The 19,483-nt window shown below is 42.7% G+C and overlaps 4 protein-coding genes across 6 annotated transcripts; 2 read left to right on the forward strand and 2 right to left on the reverse strand.

Annotated features, from left to right (window-relative positions):
* Window positions 1-965: 965 nt before the first annotated feature.
* On the forward strand, window positions 966-4,091 carry LOC121054217 (V-type proton ATPase subunit D). Of its 2 annotated transcripts, none has more exons than XM_040523278.1 (2): window positions 966-2,066; window positions 3,707-4,091. In XM_040523278.1, the coding sequence occupies exon 1, from the start codon at window positions 1,228-1,230 to the stop codon at window positions 2,035-2,037; it is 810 nt and encodes a 269-aa protein (XP_040379212.1). In that variant the 5' UTR covers window positions 966-1,227; the 3' UTR covers window positions 2,038-2,066; window positions 3,707-4,091. The 2 variants fall into 2 exon arrangements, with proteins under 2 accessions (XP_040379212.1, XP_040379213.1); XM_040523279.1 differs by lacking the exon at window positions 3,707-4,091 and adding an exon at window positions 2,912-3,686.
* A 1,091-nt stretch (window positions 4,092-5,182) lies between these two features.
* LOC102706563 (glutamyl-tRNA(Gln) amidotransferase subunit A, chloroplastic/mitochondrial-like) lies at window positions 5,183-6,514 on the reverse strand. Its single transcript, XM_040523256.1, has 5 exons — window positions 6,505-6,514; window positions 6,345-6,433; window positions 6,092-6,169; window positions 5,414-5,527; window positions 5,183-5,266 (listed from the first exon to the last, which is right to left on the reverse strand). Exons 1-5 carry the CDS (start codon window positions 6,512-6,514, stop codon window positions 5,183-5,185), a joined length of 375 nt encoding a protein of 124 aa, XP_040379190.1.
* LOC121054218 (ABC transporter B family member 19-like) lies at window positions 6,352-8,032 on the reverse strand. The gene is made up of 6 exons (XM_040523280.1): window positions 7,834-8,032; window positions 7,632-7,686; window positions 6,852-7,228; window positions 6,704-6,776; window positions 6,505-6,599; window positions 6,352-6,420 (listed from the first exon to the last, which is right to left on the reverse strand). The coding sequence occupies exons 1-5, from the start codon at window positions 7,951-7,953 to the stop codon at window positions 6,541-6,543; spliced, it is 684 nt and encodes a 227-aa protein (XP_040379214.1). The 5' UTR covers window positions 7,954-8,032; the 3' UTR covers window positions 6,352-6,420; window positions 6,505-6,540.
* Window positions 8,033-12,236: 4,204 nt separating this feature from the next.
* On the forward strand, window positions 12,237-15,381 carry LOC102706842 (microtubule-associated protein RP/EB family member 1A). 2 transcript variants are annotated; one of them, XM_006653750.3, is made up of 9 exons: window positions 12,237-12,321; window positions 12,445-12,600; window positions 12,733-12,801; window positions 12,899-12,985; window positions 13,669-13,775; window positions 13,856-13,977; window positions 14,274-14,350; window positions 14,661-14,774; window positions 14,932-15,381. In XM_006653750.3, the coding sequence occupies exons 2-9, from the start codon at window positions 12,481-12,483 to the stop codon at window positions 15,043-15,045; spliced, it is 810 nt and encodes a 269-aa protein (XP_006653813.1). In that variant the 5' UTR covers window positions 12,237-12,321; window positions 12,445-12,480; the 3' UTR covers window positions 15,046-15,381. The 2 variants fall into 2 exon arrangements, with proteins under 2 accessions (XP_006653813.1, XP_015691849.1); XM_015836363.2 differs by having other exon boundaries at window positions 12,239-12,321; window positions 12,432-12,600.
* The last annotated feature ends 4,102 nt before the right edge of the window (window positions 15,382-19,483 follow it).

The following is a 19,483-nucleotide window of genomic DNA, read 5'->3' on the forward strand; positions in this document are numbered from 1 at the left end:
AAGAAATTGTTAAAAGAAAATATCCTTCGCGTAGGCATGTAGGAGTAACTCGTCTCACTGCTTGAGTGTTGGGTGGTATTTTTTTCTTAATTATAGCTTCGTGATGTTCAGTCTGGCGTTACCTTTGCTGCGAATAACTTCGTGATATTTTGAAATTCTTGACTAATGTTACAGCAAAGAGGTAGTTTTAAGTAAATAATTGCAGTTTCTTAAATTTACTCTTCTTTGCGCAATACAGCACACTTGTATTCAAAATGGAGCTCCTGTATCAGCAAAAATGAATTCAGATTGAATACATTCAAATTGGAGCGCTTGTCGGATTCATTTTTATAGAGTGATTGCATTGGTTTCAATTATCGAAACAAGAATCTGATACTCCAAGTTCTCAAATTATACTTGCTTATAAGTTGGGCTTATTAGCCACACACCGAATGGGATAGATCATTAACATATTGTTAATTGAAATATTAATTAAGTATAACTATTATAAGCTAAAAATAGATTTATTGGATGTTTCTCGTAAAACTTAATTATAGATATTTTTTAAATAACTCTTCACCTTATCTTTTAGCTTATACTTATATTTATAAGGCAAAATTTAAATTTTCAATATTAAATTTAGAGTTTGTTCATCGTATTTTATTTTCTAGCTGATTTTTAGATCGCTAAGAGCATATATATATATATATATAAACTTTACTTATAAATTAATTTTTAGATCGCTAAGAGCATATATATATATATATATATAAACTTTACTTATAAATTATTTTCGTTTGTAAATACAAGGTTTCACTTATTTCTTCAATGGGCCAAAAGATAAGCATCATTATTTAGTTGTTTAAAAAAGATGCTCACGACGATAAAAAGCCCAAAAGGCCAACAAAAACCTGCCTAAGGTGTCACGGTTAGCTGAATACCTCTTCAAAAAGGCCCATATGTTTCACAAATAAAACAATTTCGTTTATAAAATAATCATTGACACGGTGATTTGGCCCCGATCATTAACAAAATAAATTAACAAAAACAACCGGTCCAACGCACCACACCGGCGCGGCGAGCGGAGACGTGTCCCGATCCAACTCACGAATCGAGGAGCACACAGCAAAAATTCCGATCCAACTCCGGAAGCCCGGTCCGCCCTAGCACGAGACCACCCGCGATCCCCTTCCCCCTCCCCAATCCTCCTCAGATCTCCGGCGAGCCGATCGAATCGGCGGCGGCGCGATGTCGGGGCAGACGCAGCGCCTGAACGTGGTGCCGACGGTGACGATGCTGGGGGTCATGAAGGCCCGGCTCGTCGGCGCCACCCGCGGCCACGCGCTGCTCAAGAAGAAGTCGGATGCGCTCACCGTCCAGTTCCGCGCCATCCTCAAGAAGATCGTCGCCGCCAAGGAGTCGATGGGGGAGGCCATGAGGGCGTCCTCCTTCTCCCTCGCCGAGGCCAAGTACGTCGCCGGCGACGGCGTCCGCCACGTGGTCCTCCAGTCCGTCCGCTCCGCCTCCCTCCGCGTCCGCTCCCATCAGGAGAACGTCGCGGGTGTCAAGCTCCCCAAGTTCACCCACTTCGTCGACCCCGCCGCCGGCTCCGCGGGGCCGTCCAACGCGTCCCCGAACCTCACCGGCCTCGCCCGCGGTGGGCAGCAGGTCTCGGCCTGCCGCGCCGCGCACGTCAAGGCCATCGAGGTGCTCGTCGAGCTCGCCTCGCTGCAGACATCCTTCCTGACCCTCGATGAGGCCATCAAGACCACCAACCGCCGTGTCAACGCGCTGGAGAACGTCGTGAAGCCGAGGCTGGAGAACACCATCAGCTACATCAAGGGGGAGCTGGACGAGCTCGAGCGCGAGGACTTCTTCAGGCTAAAGAAGATCCAGGGTTACAAGAAGAGGGAGATCGAGAGGCAGATGGCTGCAGCCAAGCAATTCGCAGAGGAGCAGCTTGCGGAAGAGGTTGCGCTCAACAGAGGCATCTCAGTGGGGGCCGCAACCAACATGCTCGTCGCTGGTGGAGAGAGGGACGAAGATATCATCTTCTGATCATCTTCAGTCATACAATTATTCAATCGGTGCGTAGTATTGATGCTTTGTGCTATTATTGTGATTTGGTATTGGGAACTAATCATATATGTGTTCACCATGGTTCATTCTTTTCATAAGAACTACAGTACTATTTTAGTTGATCAGACTGCAGTGTTAATCAAGTTGCATCAATTAGAGGTAGCCGTTTTTTAGTGGCAATAGTTCTCAGATGAATGCAAATTACTTTGATGGATGTTTCAAGATGTCAAACAAATGATCCTAGTCCAGCTTTTATCATTGTTACTAAGCCGCTGCTCATTGGATTGATTATATTTGTATTTAGATGATTAGCATTCAACTTCACATTATATTCATTTTGGCAAAAGTTTTGCTAAGTCCACAGTTATGGTTTAGGATTTAAGAGGACTAAACAAACTTTTGTAAATGAAGATAGTCACCCATATGACGACCTGAGATTCATACCTTGTTTGTCTATTGTAGGCTTGTGGCCTTGTGCTAACTGTTCAAGTTTACTGATAGGCTGGCCACCTTGAATGTACTCTCAGTGCATGCTATTAAATCAATAGGCGTGATAAGATCTTGCAAATAAACTAGCATAAGCAATAATTAGCAGCATTGCTTGTATATGGTCTTAGTATCCTGGTATTAATAGCAGCCAGCATATTTGAGAAGTGAAGTTTTTCTCTGTACTTTTAAGTGAGCATCGTGATAATATCCTTATAAATATCATAGTTTGTTGATGAAGAATATTGTGTTTCTTACCAAAAATAAAAATATAGCCTACCCTATTAAAAAATTATTATTATAGACTAGTCTTAGTAATATCAGCACAACCTGAGATAAATATAAATTATATTAATCACCTGTGCAGATAGGGATGTCTGGTGTTTGATAGAGGGCAAAACATGCGAGATGGTATCACCAACGCCAAGGAGATTAATATTAGTTTTATTTTGCATAAAGATCATGAGTTCTGTTGTCAGAACTCATAAATGTAATGCGTGGGTATCTGGGTTAAAACTGCAAGCTGATCCTTGAACTCGGAACTTCTGAAGGCCAGCTGAATTTTGAGTTGGACTTGTTAGTTTGCATGAACCAGAAGTTTGCTGGACATGGGTCTTGTATTATGAGTTGTTGAGGTGTATTTCCTTTACAAAGCAAACTAACAGCAGAGCCATTGGACCTGTCTAAAATTTTAAGGCAGCTCAAATTAATCAAAAACCGAGACCATTTTGCCATAGCCACTGATGATGTTGAAGAGTAAGACCAATGCCAGTCTAGTTTAGATTATCATTTAATCTTGACTAATTGGAATTTAGCATAGATGTATGTAGTCCTTTTGCTTTTTGACAGACTAGTATATACACTTGCATTGCAACAGGCCCATACAATCGATGATGAGAGCTGCAGACACGTAGAGAAAAGAAACTTTTTTTTTTAACAAACCACTTGATTTTTTTTTCTGTTTCTGTGGAAGCGATGGTTTTTGCGTGATGTAGGGTGCTTTTAAGTAGTAGAGATATGTTACCTATATGGCTGAAATTGTTTCTTAGTAAATATTTCTGACACCAGACCAACTTTAATAATGTGGACTACTATAGCATTCTCATGTGGAATCCGTAAATTTGCTTGCCAAAATTTTTCACGTTGTTGCTTCTTCTTGCAGTGGTGGAAACAATAAGTTGTGATGCAGGAGCTACAGAATCACACCTGTGTTTATAGAGTGGCGGAGGTTTTGTTTCAGGCAGTAGTCTGAACTCTGTTCATCCAAGACCACAAATAATCTGTATTTGGAACCAAACAATGGATGGATTGTTTATGTGCAGTTCTCGTAGCTAATTCAATTGAGCTGTATTTCTTTGCCATGTTCGTCTTAGTTATATATTTGTTCGGGAAGGTGTTTGTGTTCGGGGCTTTGCACACGGAAGCTGCAGACTAAAAGTGTATTTCTTTCTTGCTGAGTTTCTGTGGCAGCTCATTTTCGTTCTGAATTATCGTTGATAAATATTCCGGAGTTACGTGTTAAGGAATGGAAATGAAAAGATGATGAAGAATGAAGTTGTTCTGGTTTGCTCCCAAAGTTTGCCACCAAATAATTGCCATTTTAAATGGTGCTTCGGTAAGGTCTGGTTTGCTACCAAAAGTTGTCAATAACACACATTTTGCCAAAACAAACTTAAGTTTTAGCACTACCAATATGTTGGCATGGTGGCAAACCAAAACACCTTTAGGCTGCCTTCCTTCCCTCGTCTTCGCAACCTGGCGTACATTTTTCAAACGCTAAACGTGGAGTTTTTAAAAAAATCTTCTTATTGAAAATTTCTTTTTAAAAAAATATATTAATTAATTTTTCAAGTTTTTTGAAGCTAATACTTAGTCTTTTCCCAACCCCTCTTAAAGAACGCTGCCTAAGCTCGTTTCGTTCTGCCCACACCAGCACACTTGATGAAAACCTTTGTGATTCAGGTATTCCATGTGGAGCAGTTCAACTCCGGCAAGAAAAATAACACTCCCCATCTTTAGGATTTTGCTTATACTTATAAGCCAAAATTTAAATTTTAACCTTAAATTTAGAGTTGATTTTAAAGATTTTTTTATCATAGTTTATTTTCTAGTCTTAACTTTTAAATTGAAACACATATATAAAAATTTTATTTATAAATTATTTTTTATTTATAAATATATCGAGAAAGAAAAAAGAGGACCCCTAAATCCCAAAATGAGCTTAGCTCAAATCTCCCAGGCCTTCTAGCAGTGAACAGTTCAATATGACTACTATAAAAGACACCCATGCTATCCACTGCGCATGCTCGTTCCTGAAACGGTGAAACCCGCTACACCACAAAATCTTTATCACACCAGGACGTGAGACAACATTCAAGTCCTGAACAGATCGCACTACTATTATCCAGCATATATAAAATGAAGGAAGAAGAAAACAATAATAATTGATATGAACCAATTTTGGCCGCGTGCAATGTGCTGTTTCCAGATGTACCATCACATGGTCTCAATTCTGAACAACTACACGAGAGAACTCAATTATACACATGTTTAACAAATTGTCTTGCTCAATATACAACATGAAACAAACCTTGGAACTTGAATTGTAGGGCAGAGACGATTGAAGATAGTATTGCATCTAGCTCTCTGTCAACAATGGTGGGACAAAACTGTAGTTCTGGAGCGTTTGCTCGAAGATATGCCCTACTCTCAGCAAATTCCCCTAGGAAAATGATAAATAAGCAGTTCGTTGGTGGATTTTCTAATAACAGAAACTTGCATGAAAGATACAAACATTAAAAAGAGAACTGCCACCAGGGACATAGAGAGAATGATGCTCCAGCATTCAAGATCAACAACATTATATTACCTCACTGAAGGGGGATCCAATCATCTGAAGTCCAACTGGGAGCCCAGCAAATCCACCCTCAACAAATCCACAAGGCACAACCAATGCAGGGAGACCAGCCAAATTAACATTAACCTGCACCAGTAATTAGATCACCACTCCTTAAGATTCCCCTATTGCAGAATTTTTTACATCACTTGTTACCACGAGACTATCTAATCTACTTGAGGTCGATGCTTTTACCAATATGTAACAACTTTTTGCAATAACTAGGAAATTGGACAATGCAGCAGGCAACAGATTACTTTGGAAAAAAAAAACCAAAGTAGATAATCTAAATAAGAGGAAAAAAAAAGGATTGTTACCGTCATGATGTCTCCTGCATACATAGCTAATGGATCATTCGTCTTTTCACCTGCCAAATTTTCTTGTGTTACCAATCCTGAAGGAAAGCAGGGAATGATCCACACTAATAATAGTCATATAACAACATACCTATCTTGTAAGCTGCTGATGGAGCAGCAGGTGAAACAAGAATATTGTATCTGTCCAAAGCTTCTTTGAAGCTTAACTTAACCAGTGTCCTTACCTACTACAGTAGATGTGATTATTAATCTTTTTTGGTGGCACGAATGCCTGCTGAGATGTAAAAGATCAATAAAATGCTAAGTGCATAGGGTCCTACTGCCCTATCATTACCTGTTGTGCTCGTTTGTAGTATGCATCATAGTATCCAGCAGATAAAGCATAAGTTCCCATCAAAATTCTCATTTTAACCTGAAAAATAATCAGAACTGTTCATTTGTTTGTTTTCTTATGGAAATTACTAGCAAACGATATTTGGTCCATGTGATTCACAAAAACTTGCCATATTGGTCATAGATAGCTAAGTTAATCATGATAGGTTAAATAATAAGAGATGGGGGCTGGTGGGCGTTGATGAACTGTGTACCTCATGACCCAGACCGTTAGCCTGGGAACCTCCATAAAGTTCATTCAAGTCATCAGCTGAAACCTGCCTTCCATACCTGTAAATGAAATCTGGAAAAATATTTTTTTTCTAACTTTAAGAATACAATGGAAGAGATAAGATTAAACTAAAGAAAGATCACCTGATACCATCATAGCGTGATAGATTAGAACAGGCTTCAGATGAAGCCAATTTGTAATATGCGGGTAGGCCAAGAGAAAATGAAGGTAGAGAAACCTGAGAAACATTGAGAAATAAAACAGCGCAATTATTTGACTTTTTTCAAAACTCTGTAAAACAAGGAACAACACACTTTTTAGTGTAAGAGGAGAGTAACAAACCTCTTCGACCACTGATCCCAATTGTTCCAAGTGTGAAGCAGATATAACTCCAGTCTCTACACCCTCTCCAAGACTGTGCACTGGTACAGGGTACAGTAATACAGTAGCAGTAAAGTTGCTCGCGGGTAATCGCCGTGGCCATTATTACCTGCTCTGCGACGACGCCGGCATTGGCGTAGGACTCCCTGCTCTTGGAGGTGAGCCCGGTGAGCGTGTAGGCGTACAGGCCACCGGCGAAGGCGATGGCCGGGATGACGGCCACGCTGAGCAGCGCGAGGCGCCACGCCGCGACGAACCCGACGACCAGCCCGGCGAGGAAGGTGGCGATGTAGTGGATGAAGTTGCCGACCTTCTCCCCGATCGCGTCCTGCACGAGCAGCGTGTCGGTGGAGACGCCGAACACGATGTCCCCCGTGCGCGCGTCCGTGTCGAAGAACCCAACGTCCTGCCGGAGCACGGCGTCCAGGTACGCCTTCCGCAGCGCGATCACCTGCCGCTCCCCGGAGTACATCCAGCACGCGATCTCTGGGAGAACGAAAATAAAGTTCCATATTAGATTACCATCCCAGAAATTCGGTTTGCAAGAATCGAAACTTCGGTGCGCATCGATGCAGCCTCCACGGCGCCGGCATGAACTCCGGCGAGCGACCGCCGGATTCGACGACACGGGAAAAGGACAAACGTGATTATTGATAAATCTCTCCTCCCCGTTTGGCGTGATGGCGATGGGACTTGTGTTTGTGAGTGGGGTGGTCTTCGAGATGCCCCACCGGCCATGACCGGATCATGATTTGCATCAAAGTCCCTCTATTTTTTTCTGAACGCACCAAAAGATTGTTGGTGCGAGGGAGAAACCGAAAACCGAAAAAGGAGGGGACTTTGGATAATTTACGAAAATATATGGGTATGTGAAGAAGCGAAAGCTCACCTGCGTATGAGGAGACGCACACCACGAGTCCGAGGTAGACGAAGTAGAGGGCATACTGCGAGAAAACAGTGGAGAAAATGGTGGTGAGCACTATCGATCTTGGCGGAAGAAGCCTCGTCGGAGCAACACGGGAAAATGATTCGAGGGATCACGGAGACAATGGAATACTAGCAGAGTAGAGTGGAGAGTGAAGAGCACGGACCTTGGAGACCTCGTCGGTCATGGTGCGGAGGTCGGTCTGATTCTTGCCGAAGCCGTTGATGAGGTCCCCGAACAGCAGGAAGAAGAGCGGCATGGCGGCGCCAAGGCTCCCCGCCGCCATGAGCACCAGGTCCCACCTGTCCGCGAACGTGAATAGCTCGTGGAACGCCACCGCCTGGTCCGCCCTCTCTTCCCCTCCCCCGCCGCCCGCACCCTGCGCCCACACCACCGTTCGCCGCCTTCTCCACCTTCCCGTCCCCGGCCGTCGCCGCCGAGTCCGCCATCGCAATGCGTCCGTCTCCCCCCTCTCTCTCTCTCTCCGGACCTTCTTGCAGGCAACAACCGCTCGCGCGGCTCACACCCTCGACTTCTCAGGCCGCCGCCGCGCCGCCCCGCGGCATTGGAGAATCACACCACACCACACTACACTACACTCTCCCCCACTCTCCGGGCTCCGCCTCGCTTTCTTGGTGGGGTTACAGAGAGAAGAGGGGAGGCTCTGGTTCGCCTCGGGCTTCGTGACGTGCAGAAGAGAGAAGGAGACGAGAGGTATGTGGGGGTGCGGGATGGTGGTGCTTTTGTGTTCCGCGCTGCGGTGGTCAGATAAAGAGGAGAGCGGCTAGCGGCAGCTGCAGTGCGCGGCCCGTGTCAGCTCAGGGAAGCTTATACTATCTCGCCCGAAATAAAATTATTTTTTTAGTTTTTTATATAATATTTTAACTCTTCGTTTTATTTAAAATTTGTTTGCGATTAATATTTTTATTCTTAGTATATGATAAAACATGAATAGTACTTTATGCGTGACTAATTTTTTAAAATTTTTACACAAAATTTTCAAATAAGACGAATGGTCCAACGTTAGAAACGGAAAAACAAAAAATGAAGCATGAAGCGGCAGCTGCAGTGCGCGGCGTCAGCTCAGGGAAGCTCATACTACCTCCGTCCCGAAATAAATTCAGTTTTCAGTTTTTAGATACAATGTTTTGACTCTTCGTCTTATTTAAAATTTTTTTGTAATTAATATTTTTATTCTTACTAGATAATAAAACATAAATAGTATTTTATGTGTGATAAATTTTTTTAAGTTTTTGCATAAAATTTTTAAATAAAACAAATGGTCAAAAATAAAAAATAAAATTGTTATGGGACTAAGGCAGTAGCTCGGACCAACAAGCGCCCTCACTTCGCTTGTGGTGAGCTGTGAGCTTTTTACCTCCCTCCTCAGCTGCAAGTGTTGTGCAGATCAGGATCAGTTTAAGCTCTTTTACATGTGACCTTATCAGTTAGCACTACAGTGATCGATCCATATGCATCAACAAAAAATAATCGGAGCTAGCAAGCAAAATAGTGGAGAGTAGAATCTATCCGTAAAATATGAGCAGTTTTACACGGGAAACAGTGCGAGGGAACAATCAGACAAGCCCGCATCTGCTCGCGGAGTTGACCTGACCAGAGTCGGACACAGTCGCACACTCGCCACTAGCCGGTAGCGGCGAGTGTGAGGCGCGTTGGGCTCACTGCCGTCTGCCGGCGACGGCAAGTGTGCAGCCGCATCGCATGGGGAGAACCAAACTACTGTAAAAATTAAAGCAGAGAGAGAGAGAGAGAGAGGAGTGGTGGAATGGACCAGCAGCAGCAGGTCGCGCACAGTTGGCCGCAGCGCGCGGCGCTGCGCACTGCGCCGCGCCATGCGACTGCGCCCGCGCCCGCCCGCCTCGCGATTCCTCCGCCTCCTCACGGCGCTGCTGCGCTCCATGTGGTGTGGTCTCGCCTCGCCTTTCCGCTTCGCCTATGGGCAAACTCGGTTGATCAGCTCACCTGCACACCGCTGCACGTCTCGGTCCCCGGCTACCGCACGGCGGGCTCGCCTTTGACCGCCTGGCCGCGGACGGCGGAAATCCAGTCGCCGGGTCGCCGTTACAACTTTTCAAGGCAGCAGCGCAGCCGCAGCGTGACGGCAACCATCTCACCATCCTTGATCTCCCTAAGGTACATGCAAGGACGTCAAGTAGTAGTATCAAAAAAAATTTTGTTCACGATCTCAGCGAGCGTGCGTGCTTTTCGGGACGTGGCTTTGCTCTTTTCTTGCTTTGCTTCAGGCTACGTACGTACCAGACGGAGCGCTGAACCGACACGGCCACACAGTACTTGACGGCACGCGAACCCTGAGGTTTCACCACACGTTCGTACCGTACGTGAGGTCCAGAATAAAAACTTGCAGCTCGCACATGGCGTTATCCAGTATCCACGCGACAAACCTGTATGGAGCTATCCAAGGAACAGTACCCACCCTACGTGCTGAGAGTGAGAGGTGTAGACGACGATGCAGATTCTACAACGATCATCAGGATGTGAGCTGAAGGTAGCTGCAAGTGCTATCGATCGAGTAGCCTACTAGCTCACTGTGCAAATGTGCAGCAGATGTATATAATAGCATGTGGTAGCAGTTGTTACTGCTTCTTATCTTCATGTTAGTTTTTAGATCGATCTTGTAGCAGTATTTGTTACAGGCGATGCCAAACCAACCGTTTGTTCTACGATGCGCGCACGTAGAGATGACAACGGGGACCCGCGACCCGAGATCCGATAGATATTTACTTTATTAGGGTACGGATATAAACTAAATATATCACCCGCGGGTAAGTAATTGGGCAAATACCTTCACCCGATAGGTACGCAGGTATAGAAATGTTCTTATGATCTCCGTACCCGTTTACCCATGGATAATAAATACCCGCAAGTTTAAATGCACGTCATGGTCCAATATCAAATTAGCCTAGCTCAATTAATCAAAACCGTAGTATTTAAACCATCCATACATTTTTCACCGCACTATATGAATGTGTGATGTCTTAAGTATCTAGTGTCTACTGTAATATACTATATAGAAACTATGCAATTTAGATTGCTTAAACTGTTACGGGTATATGGGTGACCCGACAGGTAAGGTTTACCCAAGCATGTATGGGTATGGGAAAAATTTCATATCCGTGACGGGTACGGGTATTTTAATACTATAAAATTTTGCTGGTGAGTATAGGTTGGAGGTACCGATACCCGATAGGTATTTACCCTTGCCATCCCTGCACACATGTAAGAGTATGTACGTACTGCAGCAGGAGATGCTGCTATCCTATGGTGGAAAAGCTCGCACGTTCTTCACACACAGATGCCCATGTGAATTTCTCAGCATTGTGTCTCTGAATATCTGAGTTCTCTGAACTGTGGAAGCTAAAGAAGGAGAGAGACAGGTATACTATGATGCCGGACGCACTAATCACTGAAACAACCATCAGCGTGAGCTCATGACCCATGAAAAATACATGGCCACTCGTCGTTAGCCATTGCGCGGCGCTAACAACGACAGCGTAGTTTGAGAAACAACTACACCAAAGAGAAGAGAGAAGAAACACGCCCATTTCTGAATTTGTCTCTTTATCTCTACCAATGCCAATTTAGTATCAAGAAATAATCAATCCATATAATCTCCTTTTGCATCTATACTCAATAGAATCTTACAGTTCTAAAAAAATTTCACGTTCATCCGTTACATCGAATATTTGGACACATGTGTGTCTGTATGTGTATATATGTATATATATATGTATATATATATATAACTAATTGCACAGTTTAAAAGAATTTGTGAGATGGACTTTTTGAATCAAATTAGTGCATGATTAGCCATAACTGCTATAGTAACTCAAATATGCTAACGACGAATTAATTAGGCTTAAAACATTATTTCATGGTTTTCTGACACCATATGTAATTAGTTTTTTATTTAGTCTCTCAAATAGTCTTCTGACATTCAGATAAACATCCAATATGACACCCCACCTACAAATTTTCACGACCTAAACAAAACCTAAGCAAGAGCTTAGTAAGTAAGGTGGTGTCAAACATGGAGCTTTCGAAATCAAAAGCAGAAGAAACAAGAGCTACAGGACAGTATCTCCAAATGAACCTATTAATGCAACAGCTTCCTGTTTCAGTCTGTAGCAGTTGTAAACCGATGTAACCACTCGACCGTACAAGGCCCAGATACGGTCGACCCCACCCCCCCAGTTCAAGTGGGCCCCAAATCCCGAGTCCTCCCAGCCCGGCCCACCAGCATATATAGTAAATGCAAGCCCAGCGGCACGGCCAACTGGTCCACATTAATGCTCACGGGGCAGCTGGTGGGGCCCACATAAAGGATATGGCCCACCAGTCAGCCAGCTTCACCACTCAATGCGGGCGGGGCCTACCTGTCGGTGGGAAGGGACGTGTCGAAAGTCGAAACGGGCGCCGGGGCAGACGGGAGAGCCAGTAAGGCCGGTGGGTCCCACGCCCGCATTTCGAATTTTTTGGCGAGTCGGGTCACCTCCCACCTGGTATTGCTCCGCCGTTACGCTCCAAAACGTTTCGAATTTGCGCCTCCGAGCCGGCCGCGGTGGCGCTGGCAGATCCGCGGGGAAGCTCACGTTGGGGAGTGATTGGAACCGAGGTAAAAAGAACCCAAAGCGGAGCAAGCGAGAGCGCCTAGCTGCTCGCTCTGTATGCGCGTGTTGTTTTTGTTTTTTGCTTCCTTTTCCATCGCTTGCCTTTCGCGTGGAGGCGTTTCGAAAAGTTCGTTCGATCGAGAGGCGAGGTCGCGGCGGAGGAGATGGCGGCGGCGGCGGCGGCAACGATCGGGATGATGGACGGGGCGTACTTCGTCGGGAGGGGGGAGATCCTCAGCTGGATCAATGCGACGCTCCAGCTCTCCCTCGGCAAGGTCGAGGAGGTAAGGTCTCCCGGGTCTTTGTCCCGTCGGTTCGTTGGATGAATGCCTATGGGGGGGGGGGGGGTCTGATCCTTGTGCGATTTAGGAGTGGTGGTGTGTGGATTTGTGGGATTTTGATCTTGTTCTCTGCAGGCGGCGTCAGGGGCGGTGCAGTGCCAGTTGATGGATATGGTTCACCCTGGGGTGGTACCAATGCACAAGGTTTAGACTTCGTGGTTCCTGCTCGTTTGGTTATTGCTTTATGCCGCTGTATTGGTGGCGTAGGTGGTTCTGATGGTTATTTTCGTGGGGTTTGCAGGTGAATTTTGATGCGAAGACCGAGTATGACATGATCCAGAATTACAAGATTCTTCAAGATGTGTTCAACAAGCTGCGGTTAAGCAAGGTATTGGCTTTGGCCTCGCAAATGTGTGATTGGTATCTTTGATTTATGTATTTGTCATGATCATGCCCCTTGTGTTTTTTATGGTTTCTTTAGATCCTATATTATGGTATGAGGAGGTTCTACATTGATCATATGTCTATTGGTGACAAGTTGGATAACAAAAAAAATTCATCATGAACTAAACTTACTATACTATATTCTGCTGTACTAAAATAGTAAATCAGATTAATTGTCCTGCTTAACAAGGATAATTTTCCTCGTGTAAAACTATAGTGCCTATACTGCAAAGATTGGTTTGGTGGGGGCAGGGATGCAAAATGTCTCATGATCCATGATGCTGGTTATTTCTGAGTTTTCTACTGAAAAAGACATACTATGTGTTCTGTAACTGTAATGTTATTAGTTTGTAGAATGATGGAGGACTGGTAATTGCTTTCATGGTTTCTGATCTCGCAATTAGTTTGCCTTAAAGATGCAGTATCTGTTCTGTTTATGCTGTATTTCCACTCGACCGTAACAAGATGACGAGATTAGACTTGTGCCACAGGATGGCAGCTGATTTTCTGACCCTTGTTCTAAAAAGGCTGAGTTAAGGGTGCTTCATCTTTCTCCGCCTACAACTATTTATATGTCCCCATACAAGCTGTTTGTTGTTCTATTTTTTTACTGGATGCCACTTGCAGAATATTGAGGTCACCAAGCTTGTGAAGGGACGTCCATTGGATAATTTGGAGTTTATGCAATGGTTGAAAAGATATTGTGATTCTGTAAACGGCGGAATCATGAATGAGTATGTTGGTTATGCCGAATATGTAAGATAATTGCATTTGTTGCTAATTGTGGAGTTGAGAAGGCCTTTTCTTGTTTCAGAAACTACAATCCTGTAGAGAGGAGGTCTAAGGGTTGCAAAGAACGCAGTCTCAAGGGTTCCAACAAGTCATCCAAATCACTGCAAGCCAATAGATTGTCTAGTGCAAATTCAGCAGATGGAGGTACCCTCAACCTATTTGATAGTATGTGTTTTGGTACTTATATTACTTGTGTATGGCTGATGTTCTAATGATTGAGACTAAGTGCGCGCTCTTCTGCTTCATACGAGTACTTTTCTCTCATACTGTTATGATTTAATCAATTCAAGACCTTAACAGAAGCTGAATGGTACCACAGTATCAGTCTACTTTGGAGTGTTTCAAAATTAATGTTCATTTTTGTTTGGAACAGCATTGAAGCATGTCCGCTTATATGTGACCTCATTTAGTAATAGCTATATTTGCGCCCAATTAAACAGGTCTATGCATTGGTAAAGTCTGTAATGCCATCGCTGAAGAGCATTACAGAGAACAGATTCAGCAGTTATCAGAGAAGGTATGGACCATTCAATCTAACTATCTGATTCAGCTTAACATTGCGTTGTCATCTTTTAAAGTTTCCGTTGATAGCCCCATGACTATTCTATTTGACTATTTGTTGTCGACTTCTATTTGAAGTACAGAGTGTTTTGTAGACTAGTTGTATACATGGATATAGCTGTGCCTTTTATCTAAACTATAATTGTCCTTATTATGAAGCATATCAGAGTCATGTTTTGCATCTTTTGTGCTGAGTAAATTGCAAACATTATCAGTTTTGACAATGCGTTGAAGGAGTTAACGTGAATATCTCTATTGAGTTGCAGATTGCAGACCTGAAGATTTCTGTGGATAGCGCAGAGAAAGAAAGGGACTTCTACTTCTCTAAATTGCGGGACATTGAGATACTGTGTCAAAGACCTGAGTTGGAGCACCTACCGGTAAATAATTAGCTAGGGATCTAGCAGTATTGCACATGTTTGCATGCTTAGATTAAGATTACCATAAGATGCATTAAGGACAATTGTTTCCTTATTCATTGACCAAATATTTTCGGTTGTTTTTGGTTGATTACTAAACTTAGTATTTTGTTGATAGATGAGTAAGGCTATAAAGAAGATACTTTATGCCGCTGATGCAAGAGATTCACCATTGCCTGAGGCTAACGAAATAATCACCCGGTCACCAGGCATGTTCTCGGATGAAGCCTAGTGATAAATGGCATCAGCACACTCAAGCTATACAGGATAATTTTGTGGTTATCCTATTTCCTCGTGTCATTGTAACCCAGAATAATATGTAAATGAGTAAATAACGTTTGACATTAGCAACTGTTCGTGGCCAGTCCATCGAAGCTGTCTTTGGTGCCGACTATACTGTCAACTTACTGCCACTAGTTGTGAACTGAAGATGCATTTGGAATGCTCTTATCTTGTGATTTGGTTCTCCTATGAGATATTTACGACATTCGACAGCTTGTAACTTGCTTTTTGTGGAATGGTTAACTTTTTTTTTTTCCTGGAATGGTTATATTGGATTTCGAGTATCGAACAACAGGGAGCATCAGCAACATCTAGAATTTGGACACATTAGCTATGGTCTATTAACATTTGCAAATTTACAAATCTATGAACCTGTGCAACAGCTATACGATGAAAAAAATGAGTATTAGTAGCACCCGCTAATCGACGATGAGCGAACGAATGGTTGTCAACAAGCTCTGAATCTCCTGCAGTATCTAGGTATAAGAGAAAGTATGAGTTAGCAAATGCTGATGTGGAGGAGAGAAAGAGAGAGAAAGTATGAGTTGGCAAATGCTGATGTGGAAGAGAGAAGAGAGAGGAGAATAAATGCTGACATGAGGAGAGAAAGAGAGGAGAATAAATACTGATGTGAGGAGAGAAGAGAGAGGATAAGTAGATTGTAAACTTACAACCGATTTTAACATAAAAACCAAAAAAATATGTGAGAAAGATAAGTGAGTTATGTATTAATTATAAAAAGTTAACTACTATATGTATGGGCTGAAAGAGAGAATTTAGATAAATTGCTATCAAATCCACACGCCTCGATGTTTTTACCATCTAATCCACATGTCCTTTATAATATATCATTAGGATTGCTAATTAGTTTATTTGGTACCACTTTTTTAGTTTTTCATATATTACTTATTTCTTATTTTCATTTATACTTTTCCCAGACATGTGGATAATTATGGCCCTAGGCCCACCTGCCAGAACCAAACAAACAGAGATGTGTGTATTCTCGTAGTCGTCGTCCCGTCGCCGATCGCCGTCCCACCGTCGACCGTTGTCCCTCCCACGAGCGTCGTCCCTCCGCCGAGCGTCATGCGGCAGCCGTCGACCGTCGTGCCGCCGCCGAGCGCCGCGAGGACCCCGTCAGTCCGAGCGTCGTCCCGCCGACGAGCGCCATCCCAGCTCTCCCCTCCATTGTCCACACCACTGAGCTGAAGAGAAGATGGTGGCGAGCTGCTGTTTTTTTTTTCAGTGTTTCAATTGCTCCCAGAATCAATTGGCTAGTTTAGATGAATGCACTAGTTGATGGCAGCACAAATCAAATAATGTTTTCTTCAGGGAGATGTTCACGTGTACCATGGGAGCACTAGTTGAATGCACTTTTCTTACAGCATGTTCGGTTTGCTATTCTGCTCTCACTTAAGCAGTTTTGTTTCCATGATAGTAAAATTTCATAAATTTCTCTACTCTCACTCAGAAAGAACATTTCTCATTAATTAATTTCTCTTAAAGTTGTACCTGAAATTACAAAGTTAGTGAAGATGTTTGTGCATGATCCATTAACCAAAACCTGAAAATGTGACAAGCATAACAGTTGCCGCTCAAATCATTGTAACTAAATCACAAAACTGCAAGAAGTTATGTAATAGCATGTTCATCCTCCAGAAATAAATGGGTTCAGGCCTTCAGGGATTCACAAAACTTCTCTTCAGCTCGGTGGTGTGGACAGTGGAGGGGGGAGAGCTGGGACGACACTCGGGCGGCGGTTGCGGGACGACGCTTGGACGGACGGGGTCCTCGCGGCGCTCGGACCGATGGGGTCCTCGTGCCGCTCGGCGACGGCACGTCGTTTGACGGCTGCGGTACGGCGGTCGACGGCTGCCGCATGACGCTCGGTGGAGGGACGACGGTCGACGGAGGGACCGCGATCGGCGACGGGACGACGATCGGCGGTGACAGGACGGCGATCGGCGGCTACGGGACAACGACTACGAGCATACATGCATCTCGGTTTGTTTGGTTCTGGCATGTTGGCCCAGGGATATAAGTATGCACATGTCTGGAGAAAAAGTATAAATGAAAATAAGATATAAGAAATACATGAAAAACTTAAAAAGTAGTATCAAATAGACTAATTAGCAATCCTAATGATATATTACAGAGGACATGCGGTTCCAGTACTTGTGTCAAATTGTTACTTGCTGGAAAGGTTGATTTATTGTTTGAAAGTTTAAACCATGAGATTAGGGTTTCAGTACGTGTAAGCATATTCTGACTATTTTTATTGACCACAGAACGTTATGGAATATATTTCATGAAATTGAGTTTTATTATTTTAAATTTTACTGTAAGATGTGCATGGCAAGTTCCTGGTAACCTAACTTGGTATGCTTGATCGATGATACAATTAACAGGTCTCAGTTCTCGCCGAAAGCTTCTGCTATGACAGTGTTACTTTTGTACTGGTTTCAGTGTGGTATCTATCAACCACCCATGCTGAGTTTACCATTAGACCAATCCTATAAATTCTTTGAAATCAAAATTAAATATTGACAAATTTCTGCCTGCTGTATATTCATGTTTGTGTTGCTCGTTGCCTGACAACCACTAAGCAATTCATTGTTTATAGATGGAATACTAACATTTTTGTTGTTTGCTTTGTAGGTTTCTGCAGCGCTTGATGCACTTGTCATTTCTATACGGCACCACCTCTTTGCTGTGTGATTCCTCGCTTTTGTTTGAAGCTTTTACCAATGCTATTGTTTGGGCCAAAATGGTAGAGTCAAATTAATCCCACAGGAAAAACGTGAAAGTTCCCTAAGAATAGTACTGACATTTGGGTTTTTCGTTGTTACGTCATCACGATTCTGTTTGTTGATTTAAATCACATCTAAGTACTTGGGGATGGTCAAAAGGACTGCCGTAAAATTTGAGGTCGTATACAACTTTAGGCCGCTTTTACTATCAATTATCTTTTAGTTGAAAAGAAAAAAAAAACAAACGGCTGATCAAGTAGCACCTCTTTCGCCATTTTAAAGAGAAGTGCCATCCAGATGCAAGCTCTGCTCTTAGACTAACCACTCTGTGAATACACTAATTGGACTCATTATTTTTTCATGTTATCGCACTTAACATGATACAATCAGCCAAAGTTTCGATTAATAATACCACCATTGCGTTTTACCCGATTATTATATTTGCCAATTCATTGTCGCTAATGACACGTTATACTTATGTGGTGTGAAAGCCTTTATGGATCGAAGCAGGTTAGGGATAAGCACCTTGTACGAATGGTTCGGAAGGTATGGGCAACGAACACTCTATTTTATGATTTACCAGAATCATTTATACCATGATTTCCCACCTTAATGATATGCCTTGTTTGTTTCATACAAAATACCCGCACATACTTCTTTCCATGGTCGTCATGTAGATCATAATGGTACTGTTCCGCAGCGGGTTTAATTTTCTGTTTCTATTATTTTATATAGGCACTAACGATTGCACCTGCGCCCTACCTGAGATTAACAGCAAGCTCTCCTATTCTTCCTACAAACAGTCTTTCATATTCACAGTTTTCTTCTATATGCTACATTCTTCCTACCCACCCCCCCGAAAATTATAAACTAGATCGATAACCCGCACGTTGCTGCAAAAGAACTGTGTGATAATATAGTAGATATGAATTAAAAAAATTCTTACTTACTATACGATCTTTTCATGTGTTTATATATTTTTTGCCTTTATCAATGTCCAAAAGTTATAAATGGTTCGGTTGTCTAGTGTGCATTTTGAGGGAAAAGATGCAATTTATACTCTTGATGAATCATCCAAAGGCTAAAAACATTTGAGGTGATGTGAAGAGATGCAATTTACACCCTTCATGTATCATCTAAGGCTAAAAATAATTGAGATGATTTGGCTTAATTTATATTCTTGATATATTATCCTAAGACTAAAAGCAATTAAGATGATGTGACTTTATGAGAGAAGGGAGCATGCCATTAACTTTATAGAAAGTAGGAGATATGTAAGGGCATCGTTTGACTTTTTGAAATAAAAAGAAAACAATATATTTGTTAATGAAAAGTATTTTGTAAATAATATTTTAAATACATGTTTTTATGATTAAAGGGCCAAAATTAACTTACAGTGAAAAAACCATAAAAACAACTCTAAATTTAAGATAGAAATCTAAATTTTAACTTAGAAGCATAAGGATAAATAAAAAGACGATGGCGTAAGCTCACATGGTCACCAGATTAGTTATCGTTCGGTGCATCCATGCACATAGACAACATGCTTGAAAAATATTGTTTCAAACATTTTTTTAATTTTAATTTATATACACCAAGGGGCGCAACTTCGGTCTGAGCCAAAATATTAGACGGTCA

The sequence above is a fragment of the Oryza brachyantha genome, chromosome 4 (genome assembly GCF_000231095.2).
Source record: "Oryza brachyantha chromosome 4, ObraRS2, whole genome shotgun sequence".
NCBI lineage: Eukaryota > Viridiplantae > Streptophyta > Magnoliopsida > Poales > Poaceae > Oryza > Oryza brachyantha.